Here is an 11,778-nt window from a genome sequence, read left to right as displayed (position 1 = left end):
TGCTTCGCTTTAGGCCCGTACGTATCGGCGGATTCGGTGCTGGGGCAGGGAGCTGGAACATATCCTTAGTAGTTTTTTTTTCCCTTGTTTTTGTTAATTGAGTTCATAGGTTGTATGAAAAATGATGCAGGTAGGCATCTTTTTTCGTTTCGTAATACTAATAACTTTAGTTTGGTTAGGTGATCGGATTTGGTTTGAAGTTCCCTGCGTTGGTAGTGGACAGGTTCTGTCATAGAAGAGGCGAACCCCCATTGACATGATCCGACTTGGATTCTACTAAGTAAGCGGATATCAAATCCGTTAGTAGACCCAAAGAGTCTTTTCAGCTGTAGGTCACGCCCTCGCTGTAGCTCTTATGGCTATGCAGACTAATAGACAGTTATTTATGAAGTCTTCAGCCTAAACAGGTAAGAAGAACCAAAGGTTATTTTTATCCTACAACAGGTGTTGTTTACCTTTTCTTTGTTATTTTCTGTCTTGTACCCTCCACCAAGGGTGTCAATCAGCTAAGTATATGTCTGACAGGAAAGTTCATGTACAAAAATGATATTGTTATTTTACAATAAAGTTTTGTACATACTTACCTGGCAGACATATACGATTGATGGCCCGCCCAGCCTCCCCTCAGGAGACAGGTATAAGAGAGAAAAAATCTGGCAAGAAAGGTATGTTGGTTCTTACACCCGCTTCCCAGCGGCGGGTAAGGTAGATCACCTGACCTACCTGTCGCGTTAGCCGCGAGTTTTGAATTCTGTCGTGACGTCAGAGACGTAAGCTAAGTATATGTCTGCCAGGTAAGTATGTACAAAACTTTATTGTAAAATAACAATATCATGTTTACAAGTATTTGGTGGGTTTACTAACTTGAGATAAATTCCTATAAAAGATCATAGATCTTGAAAGGAGGAATTTGAAGTTAGGGTGCAGCTTTGGAAGCATTATGTTAAAAGAATTTATCTGTTGCCTTATGGAATAGGACCCTAATTTGGAATGGAGACCAAGGGATGTTGATAACAGCATAAATGAGATGGCTGGCTTATTTTAATATAGTTACTCCATAACTATTATTGTGTTCTTTTACCACAGATGATCATTTTTATTTAAAGGTTATCTGACAGCAACAGTATGGAGAGGCACTTCAGAATCGACCAGTTTACGAGTTCCTTGGGACACATACCCAGATGGAATAATTGTTGAGGCTTTGGCACGGTTTAATATACCCCCAGACAACCATGGTTCCATGGCAGCTGTTCAGAATGCATCTCGCTATGCTTTGAAAATTTGTGGAACAAATGAATACCTTTTGGCTGGCCGTCCTATAACTCAATATAAGGTAGGTGTTTAAAATTGTGCTCTTATAACAATATAACATTGCCAAGTTAACAAATGTTTTACCTCTCACTGAGGTTGCCCTTCCAATACATTATGTTCTTCCTCCTCCTCCTCCTCCTCACTTTTGCCACTTTCTGAACATCACAAACAGCATACAGTCGAACACAGCAGAAGTAATTGCCCCTCTATTCCATTCATAGACATATCCAAATCTTCAATCAGAGTAGGGTTTGCTGTAATATCATCCAATGAAGCAAGTTAGTTTCCTTTACTTTTTATATGCATGCTTTCACAAAAGAATTTTCTGCAGTAAGATTATTAATGCATGCAACCAGAGAAATTTGTAATGTTCAGGATCTAGAATTGCTTGAGAAGCCCTGTGACTTTTTATCTTTAAAACAAGTTAAAGTTTTTTTTACACATTAGTAAATGCACTGGCTTTTATTATTCCATAATCTAATGATTTTCAGTTGAATTTCTTCATCTTCATGTGTGGTATACTTTGCCCCTTTACATTTTTTTCTGTCTAAACAAGAACGAAATAAATAAATATGTAAACTCTGTTTCCTTCTCTCTTTAGACTGTGCGAGTATGGCTGTCACGTGGGAAAACTCCACAGTTCTGCCTTGTTTCTCGTGGCGAGCTTTATGCCTCTCTGAATACATTTGAGTTTATTGAGCCATCCTTTGTAAGAACGCCTTCCGGTGACCTTCCAGCCATACCAGAAGTACAGCCCTTATCACTATGGCATCCAAGTATGGATGGAAGATTGAAGGTGCACATACTCTCTGCAACATATGTCAATGTTCGAGAAGCCCAAAAGGTGAACATGTAGACTTGAGTTTTTAATTTCTTTTAATTTTTAGCTAAAAAAAAGTAGAACTGGGAATATACTACTTGGCATTTAAAGAATTTTGTTTACATTTACTTGTTTCATCAGAACCCCATCTTTCTGTATTCCCCATTATGTTCTGTTACTTCTTTCAAATGAACACCATATTCTTTGGAAGCTTGAGTTTCACATCAATGGCCCCTGTGGGCTTGTTCCATATGAATAAGGTTCATTTTTTGATTAATAATGTACATGTCCTCAACATGATGAGTTGTAAATTACATTCCACTAGATCACTTAATTATTATGATAAATATGTCCTCTAAGCTCTAGAAATAGGTACTCCATGATTAAGAGCATTGAAATCATTTGTTTTATTTCTATAGATTTATGTACAAGCTGGCATTTTTCATGGGGGAGAGCAACTATGTCCGGTACGAGAAACTCGGCATGTGATTTGCACCAGTCCAAAGTGGGGAGAATGGCTCCAGTTTGAACTTCCCATCCAGGAGATTCCTCGTGGAGCTCTTCTTTGCCTCTCAATTTGTGGTGAAAAGCGGCAGAAGAAGAAAGAAAAAGTGGTTAGTTTGGAAAACATTGTTTATGGAAAGATGGTATTTTAGTTGATTAAATGTGATGTTATTTTCTGAATCAACACAGTCCTTTATTTCACCATGAAAGTAGCTATCAAAATATTTTAGGTTAGGGGAGTTATTTCTGTACATAATTTTGTTTAATTGTGTACATAATTAGTGATTGAATGCCGTGCTCCATACAAAGTAGGGATTTTTTTTCAAACTCATTCAAGTTGGCATGATTGGGTTTGTTTCACATGGATTAAGAATGATAAGGATTGATAGTTTTGTAAAAATGTTTGTTTATTGAAAACACATTATGTAATATCATTTTCATGTAGAGACCGATTATAAAACTTTTTAAGTAATAACTGAAAAAATTAAGTTCTTTTGCAAAAAGTTTTTTATATCAGGCATTATCTTATTTTGTCACCAGTACGTGCTGCATATAAGAATAGTTTATTAACACATTTACTTGAATACTGAATCAGGTAGCATATAAAGAAACTGAAATTGTTTAATTTTTATTTCAGGAACACTGTATGCTAGCATGGGGAAACATTAACTTGTTCGACTTTCACAACAGACTTGTGCATAATAGGGTATTGGTGACTATGCAACCCCCTCCCAAGGGTTGTGAAGAGCTGCTAAATCCACTCAATACCTCAGGTAAGAAAAGGAGCTTCTTGATTTATGTTTGGGAGATATCTGTTTTTAATGTGTATCAATAAGTGTAGACTTACTGATGCACACTTTTGATGTTTTTTCAATTTCATCTGTTTTTCTCCTTGTTAAAATGGAGTTCAATCTGTTGCAAATTTGTTTCAATAATATTTTATTTTCTATTGCAGCCCAGTCATATAATAGTGACAGTACTTGTTTGGAAGTTGGTTTTGAGCGTCGCTTCAACCAGCATGTGATGTTTCCAGATGCCCAGCAAATGGAAGACTATGCTCGATATATTATAAAACTTGAATGCCGACAAAAAAACAAGGTAATGTAATACAGGGTATGGGTTTTCACAAGTCCCTTAGGTATGAAAGTTATCTGTGTAGCAAGTTCCCTGTTTAGTTACTTTTAAACCATGATATTCTAACATTATTAATGAGTCACAATAAATGTTAATAATTATTGCCATGTCTATGTTAATCAGTCTCAGAAAATGTTATAAGTTATATTGCCATGTCTTCCTTTATCACAAAAATATTCAATCAAGATGTAGCAAGATTTCCAAAATGAGATTCAATTGGTCATACTTTCTAAATATGTATTAATATTTTTCTTCAAACAATTACCTATTACAATTTTTCTTGAAATCAGAATACATGTGATAACTCAGCTGAATTGGCCCAAATCAAAGAGTTAACTCTTCGAGATCCGTTATCTAGACTCAGCCAGGAGGAGATAGAGTTTTTATGGTCAAAGCGCAAGCTATGTATCAGCGTACCAGATTCTTTGCCAAGGCTCTTGGATGCAGTTCGCTGGTCCTCGAGGGATCAAGTCAGTCAGGTGTGTTTTGTAAGAAAGTGTCTGAATCTCAGGAGATTCTTGTTTAAAAAAACTTTGTCTTGTTCCTTTTCAATACTGCATTGGAAATATGTCAAAAAGTTGTGGAGAAAATTGAGTTGTTAACAAAAAATTAATTTAGCATTTTAAATTGTTGTGTTCTAGTTATTTACATTTAAAAGTAAAATTGCACTACCTTTTTCCACAGTTGTATTTGCTCATCAAAGATTGGCCTTTGGTGTCTCCAGAAATTGCTTTGGAACTCCTTCAGTGTAAATTTGCTGATCCTGTTGTGCGACAGCATGCTGTCAGGTCTTTAGATAAAGGCCTTCCAGATGAAATGCTTTTTCAGGTGAGTTGATAAGATTTATGCTTTTTAATTTATCTTGCTGTTCCAGGTATATACAGATACCCAATTCACAATGTTTGCTGCACTGTTATTAACCCTATAAGATTGTTATGGAGTCAGATAACCCAAATGAAACAGATATCTTGGCTTGAAGTTGGCAAAGGAAGGAGTGACAGGTAACCAATAGGTTAGCTGGCAGTAACACCAGTCACCTACTTCCCACCAAAAAAAATGTTATTGTTATGATACAATAAAGTTTGTTCATACTTACCTGGCAGATATATATATAGCTGTATTCTCCGACGTCCGACAGAATTTCAAAACTCCCGGCACACGCAGTGGGCGGCCAGGTGGTTAGTACCCATTCCCGCCGCTGGGAGGCGGATATCAGGAATCATTCCCATTTTCTATTCAGATTTTTCATACCACTGTCCCCTGAGGGGAGGTGGGTGGGTACTTTAATTATATATATCTGCCAGGTAAGTATGAACAAACTTTATTGTATCATAACAATAACATTTTGTTCATGAAACTTACTGTCAGATATATATATAGCTGAATCCCACCATTGGAGGTGGGAAGGGACAGGAATATAGAAGGATTTAGGAAACACCTCAAGTGCAGATGATTGACATCTTGATTCCTTACCTGTTAGCATAGCTGACTTCTTGATTACTGTCACCGAAGTCTTGCTTTTGCTTTACTAGAGTTGCCAACAAGGTAGTGACCTGTGTAGTTGGTGCGCTCTAGATGATCTGTCAACGGGGGCGTGACCACAATGTGACTAGACCATATTGACCATACTGTGAGGGCAACGAAGCTAAAAACCACCACCTGACCTAACCTATCGAAGTTAGTCCCATAACTTCTAGGCTAAAGAAAGGGAAAGCGCCTCAAGCAAACCAACCCTTCAACCATAAACCAACACCAAAATTAAAAAGCACACCTACCCCTTTTCTATAGGATAGTATTTGTGCTGCTCCCTGCCCCCAACACCATTTCTGCGGATATGTATGGTCCAAGCGACTCGCAGTTCTCATATGCCGTCTTCACATCCCGCAGGTAATGTGAAGCAAACACAGAGTTGCTTCGCCAAAAAGTAGCGCTAATGATATCATTAAGTGCCATATTCTTTCGAAATGCCATTGAAGTCGCAACAGCTCTCACTTCATGGGCTTTTATTTTCAAAAGCTTCATATCACCATCCGAGCAGGACGCATGGGCCTCCCTGATGGTGCTCCGTAAAAAGAATGCCAGTGCATTCTTCGACATAGGAAAGTCGGGTCTCTTAACAGAACACCATAAGTTCTCAGAAGGACCCCGACAATCTTTGGTCTTTTGCATGTAAAATTTGAAAGCCCTGACAGGGCACAGGACTCTCTCTGGCTCTTGTCCGATGAACTCTGTTAACCCTTGATTTCAACGGTTTTTGGCCAGGGGTTAGATGGGTTCTCATTCTTCGCTAAGAAATTAGGATCCAAGGAGCACACTGCACTGTGTCCTCTGAAACCCACATCTTTACTAATTGCCTGAATTTCACTAACCCTCTTTGCCGTGGCAAGAGCAGTTAGAAAAAATCGCCTTTCTAGTAGTGTCTCTCAATGAGGCAGCATGCAGAGGTTCAAAGGGAGCCGACATCAAGAATCTTAGAACTACATCAAGGTTCCATGATGGAACCTTCGGTTGTAGTACTTTGGTTGTCTCAAACGATCTCAAAAGATCGTGAAGATCTTTATCATTTGTCAGATCTAATCCTCTGTGGCGGAAGACAGCTGACAGCATACTCTTGTATCCTTTTATTGTGGGCACTGCTAGTTTTGTCCACATTTCTCAAATGCAGGAGAAACTCAGCGATTTGGTTCACAGAGGTCGTGGAGGAGGAAATACCTTTCTTCCTACACCATCTCCTGAAGACAGCCCACTTCGACTGTATAAACTGCTCGAGAGGAAGCTCTTCTCGCATTGGCAATAGCCTCTGCCACTGATCTTGAAAAACCTCTCGCTCTGGCCAACTTCTTGATAGTCTGAACGCAGTCAGAACTCAGAGCGGAGAGGTTTCCGTGGTACCTCTCGAAGTGGGGCTGTTTGAGAAGATCGACTCTCTCTGGCAGGGTTCTCGGGAAGTCTACCAGAAGAGACATGACCTCCGTGAACCAATCGCTTGAGGGCCAAAAGGGGGCGATCAGAGTCATTCTCGCTCCTGGCGACGCCGCAAACTTCCTTGTTACCTCTCCTAAGAGTTTGAACGGGGGAAAGGCGTACACATCCATCCCCGTCCAGTCCCATAGGATGGCATCTACCGCTATTGCTTCCGGGTCGAGAACTGGAGAGCAATAAATCGGAAGACTCTTCGTTTTCGAGGTTGCGAAGAGGTCGACTAGCGGCCGTCCCCACAACTTCCATAGCTCTTGACAAACTTCTAGATGTAGGGTCCATGTGGGAAGCATCTGATTGTCCGGACTGGCTATTAAAAGATCCGCTCGAACATTTTGAATTCCTGAAATGAACCTTGTCAGGATCACTATGTTTCGAGCTTTCGCCCATAGAAGGATGTCTCTCGCTATCACGAACAGTGATCGAGAGTGTGTCCCCCCCTGCTTTTTTATGTAAGCGAGAGCCGTAGTGTTGTCCGAGTTGATCTGGACAACTCGGCCCACCAATCGTTCTTCGAAGAACTGAAGAGCCAACCGAATAGCCTCCAATTCTTTTAAGTTTATGTGCCAGGACCTCTGTTCCCCTCTCCAGAGGCCTGACACTTCCTCCTTTCCTAGTGTTGCTCCCAGCCCACCATGGAGGCGTCTGAGAACAACACTAGGTCGGGGCTCAAAAGCTTGAGGGACATCCCTTCCGAGAGTTTGGTCGGATCTTGCCACCACTTCAGATGATCCTTGACCGTTTTTGAGATAATCAAAGTCGAGTCTAGATTCTTGTCTTTCCAGTTTTCTGCCATAAAAAACTGGAGTGGCCTGAGGTGCAACCTCCCCAGGGAAACAAACTTCTCCAGCAAAGAAAATGGTTCCCAGCAGACTCATCCATTCCTTCGCCGAGCATGTTTCTTTCCCTAAGAAGGCTAACACTTTCTCTAAGCATCTGCTGACGTTCCTTTGATGGAAAAGCTTGAAAGCCGCTGAATCCATCTGAATCCCCAGATACACGATGGACTGCGTGGGGATCAGATGGGACTTCTCGTAATTTACTATAAGGCCCAGGGCCTTCGTCAGCTGTATGTTCGTCTGAAGGTCCTCCAGGCACCTTGACTTCGAAGGCGACTTGATTAGCCAGTCGTCCAGGTAGAGCGAGACTCTTATTTTCGATAGGTGAAGCCATTTCGCCACATTCCGCATGAGGAAAGTAAAAACCATCGGCGCCGTACTCAGACCGAAGCACAGAGCCCTGAACTGGAAGACCTGCCCTTTTTAAGACGAACCTCAGGAACTTCCTTGATTGGGGATGGATCGGGACGTGGAAATAAGCGTCTTGAAGGTCCAATGACACCATCCAATCCCCTGGTCTCAAGGCCCCTAGCACAGACTGAGAAGTTTCCATCCTGAATTTTTCTTTCTTTACAAAAATGTTCAGTCTGCTGACGTCTAGGACAGGTCTCCATCCCCCAGACTGCTTCGGAACCAGGAATAACCTGTTGTAGAAGCCTGGGGAATCCAGCATCAGGACTTCTCTACGGCCTTCTTTTCCAACATTTGATCTAGAAGGTCGAGTAAGATCTGTTGCTTCTCTGACTGGTATGCGGGCGACAGGTCTATCGGCTTCGTGCTCAAAGGAGGCGGAGAGAGGAAAGGGATCTTGTATCCTCTCTCGATCACATCTAGGGTCCAGGTGTCCGCCCCTATCGTCCTCCATGCCTGAGCAAATAAGGTGAGTCTCGCACCTACAGGTGCCTGAAGGGCAGAAACGTCAATTTTTTCCCTTCTTGATAGAAGAGATCTTACCCCTGAAGGACCCCCTTCCTCTCGAAGAACCTCTAGAGGAAGGTGCTCCACGAAAGGGCTTAAATTTCTTCTTGGGTGCTGGAGCTGTTGAAGTAGAAGCCTGAGGAGTAGGTCGTCTGGAAGATTGAGTCAAGAGGTCCCTTGTTGCTTTTTCTTGCAAGTTTACCGACAGATCCTTAATCATGGACTGCGGAAATAGGTGCGTAGAGAAGGGGGAACGAATAATAACTCCGCTTTCTGAGCGGGAGAAACTGCTTTCGCCGTAAAACGCTACAAGAGAGCTCTCTTCTTTAGCAGACCTGTAGCAAAATGAGATGCTAACGCATCAGAGCATCCCTTACTGCTCTATCCATACAAGCTAATACACTCGAAAGCTCTTCCAGCGAAATCGAGTCTTGACTCCTCGATTGTACATCCAAAGCCCCGAGGCACCAATCTAAAAAGAAAAAGTTAAACACCTCTAGCGTCTTAAATAAACCCCTTGAGGTGATGATCAGTCTCCGTCATTGTCCAGGAAACCTTAGCCGATGACAAATAGACCTCCTTGGAGCGTCCACCAAATTGGCGAAATCTCCTTGAGAAGAAGACGGTGCTTTCAATCCTGCTTCTTCTCCTGTTTCGTACCAGATTCCCAGCTCTCCCTTTCAGTCTAGATGGAGGAAAGTGCAAACGAAGTCTTCCCTTTAACCTTCCTTGAATCCATCCAATCCTGGACTCTCTTAAACGCTCTCTTCGCAGAGAGCGAAGTGGCCATCTTAACGAAGCCAGGGGCCTTCCTGGCCTTCGATGAGGCAAATTGTGAAGGTGGAGAGCAAGGAATTGGCGCTTGAAAATTATCTGGGAAATAAAATTTTTCTTAAGTATAAATCCGTCAACGTCTTATAGTCTGACGACGCTGACGCATTTGGTTCGTCATCATCAGTAGGGCAGCGATCACTAGACGAATCCTTCTCTCGGTCATCAGCGCCCTTCAAAGATCGCGATGACTTCGACACTTTAACATGAGAAACATCCTGACGTTTCAGACTCAACTGTTGATCGTCCTGGAAAGCGTCCCGATATGCAAGGCGCCGTGCGTTCTGAGAAGCGTCCTGCAGAGCGTCCTGATGTGTAGGACGCCGTGCGTCCTGAAGAGCGTCAGCTCGAGCGTCTTGCTGAGCGTCATGATGTGTAGGACGCCGTGCGTCCTGAACAGCGTCAGCTCGAGCGTCTTGCTGAGCGTCATGATGTGTAGGACGCCGTGCGTCCTGAACAGCGTCAGTTGGAGCGTCTTGGCGAGCGTTCCCCGCGCGTCTTGAAAAGCGGTCTTCTCGAGCGTCCTGGTAAGCGCTTCGTTGCTTAAGACACCGAGCGTGATCATCAACATGCAAAGCTTGAACTTCCGATATTGAATCCTTGAGCGTTCTCGGCCTTTTGACAAAGACGCCGGCCCGCTTGTGCGACAACTCACGTCTCTGTCAAATTCGTCTCTCCTAGACGCCCTTTCATGAGGAACGTAATCACGTTCTCTAATGCGTCGGCTACTAGAAGGAGACTCAAAGGCCGAAAAACGCGGAGTAGGAGCCAGGGACTGCCTAGTTCTCTTAACAGGCAGCCACCTATCCTTCCTTCGATGACTAGTTTCTGCCTCCTTTCTCTCAAAAAAGGAGGCTAACTGTCTCTGCATTTCCCAAAGCATTTTCCTTGAAGGGGAAAGTTCTCGATCAGGAGAAGGACTCATCCTGTGCGAGGAAGATGGGCGAGGGGATGCCCTTTCCTTCAACTCAGGACATGCTTAGAGCGACTTGGACGCTCGAAAGAGTCCTCCCCTGATGAAGTCTTGTTCCTTTTCTGTGGCGGAAAAGCTTCAAAATCTTCAGGTGACGAATCTACGTAATGATCAGAAGGACGTGAAGCGTCCTCTTCTCTGAAACCTCTCTTAAGAGGGCGACAAGGGCGACGGCCGCTTGTGCGACACCTTGCGCCCCTGCCGCTCTCCCCTGAGAGGTCTTCCGAGCGTCCCAACCTCAGGCGAGGAGAGGAAGTCTCGGAAGAAGAGAAGCACTCTTTCAAGTATTCGTGCCCGTGCACGAACACCGGCAGCCTGAGATTCGTCCTCAGTTTCTGCCGAAGGGACGTCAGACCGGTCATTAGATCCCGTAACCCTCCTTCGGCTTTCGGCTTGGCTGCTTGCTCCCTAAGGCCTGGGAGTCCGGCAGGGGCCTAGGCCTAGAGGCATTATGGGACCGATCTGACCCCCCTTCCACTACACTAGATGCACTAACACTTTTATCACAATTCACATTTGACTGTAGAGCAATCACTTTAGATTCCAAGGCGCGAATCGACTCCATGATCGTAAATAATACGCTTCCTTCTGCAGACACTTCCTGATTGTTCGGAGGCAATACAACAGGATCAGGTTGAATTACATCTACAGGAGGATTTAATGGAGATACAATTCTACCTTGACTTCTACTCACAGAAGCACTCCTAGAGGAAGACCTCCTGATTCTATCACGCTCAAGCTTTTTCACGTAAGAATCATATGCCTTCCATTCAATTTCAGTCAATTGCTCACACTCGATGCATCTATCATTCAACATACATACATGACTACGACATTTCGAGCACACTGAATGAGGGTCTACCGAAGCTTTCGGCAACCTCACCTTACATTCATGCACCTTACACACCCTGAAGCTAGCAGAGCTAGATCCAGACATCGTAATCAAAGAAAAGTCAAAGCCAAATCCAAATCAAATCCACTATCACGTATGCCAAGCCAACAAGCCAAATCAAAACCAAAAGTCAATCAGAATACTCAAGTTAGCACAAGAAGTTTCAAAATCCTAGGCGGAGGTCTGTAAACAGTTGTTTACCGACCGGCGACAGAGAAAAATCTGAATAGAAAATGGGAATGATTCCTGATATCCGCCTCCCAGCGGCGGGAATGGGTACTAACCACCCTGGCCAGCCCACATGCGTGCCGGGAGGGGTTTTTGAAATTCTGTCGGACGTCGGAGAATACAGCTATATATATATCTGACAGGTAAGTTTCATGAACAAACCACTTTGTTACGTAGCTTTGATTACGTACCATTTTAATTTGCACCATGAATACTTTTACATAAAAGGCAATGGTTTGCATTTATTAAAGAACAAAAATTTAAGTAACTTAAAATAAATTTCCAGAATATTCCAGCTCTAAGTGACATATTTCATTGATTTCTTACATAGTTATGAAAGTTGTTCCCA

The 11,778-nt window shown here is 42.9% G+C and overlaps 1 protein-coding gene across 1 annotated transcript in view; it reads left to right on the top strand.

Annotated features, from left to right (window-relative positions):
- Positions 1 to 11,778, top strand: part of LOC135208716 (phosphatidylinositol 4,5-bisphosphate 3-kinase catalytic subunit alpha isoform-like) — a 75,096-nt gene that overhangs the window by 26,003 nt on the left and 37,315 nt on the right. Inside the window, exons 6-12 of the mRNA XM_064241195.1 lie at positions 1,107 to 1,333; positions 1,913 to 2,155; positions 2,551 to 2,745; positions 3,273 to 3,408; positions 3,591 to 3,733; positions 4,060 to 4,248; positions 4,454 to 4,597. Coding sequence (XP_064097265.1) covers positions 1,107 to 1,333; positions 1,913 to 2,155; positions 2,551 to 2,745; positions 3,273 to 3,408; positions 3,591 to 3,733; positions 4,060 to 4,248; positions 4,454 to 4,597 — 1,277 coding nt within the window. The remainder of the gene's footprint in view (positions 1 to 1,106; positions 1,334 to 1,912; positions 2,156 to 2,550; positions 2,746 to 3,272; positions 3,409 to 3,590; positions 3,734 to 4,059; positions 4,249 to 4,453; positions 4,598 to 11,778) is intronic.

This window comes from Macrobrachium nipponense, chromosome 35 (genome assembly GCF_015104395.2).
Source record: "Macrobrachium nipponense isolate FS-2020 chromosome 35, ASM1510439v2, whole genome shotgun sequence".
NCBI classification, from domain to species: Eukaryota; Metazoa; Arthropoda; class Malacostraca; order Decapoda; family Palaemonidae; genus Macrobrachium; species Macrobrachium nipponense.
Note: the sequence above shows the minus strand (reverse complement) of the source record. Positions and strands in the feature narration are given on the sequence as shown.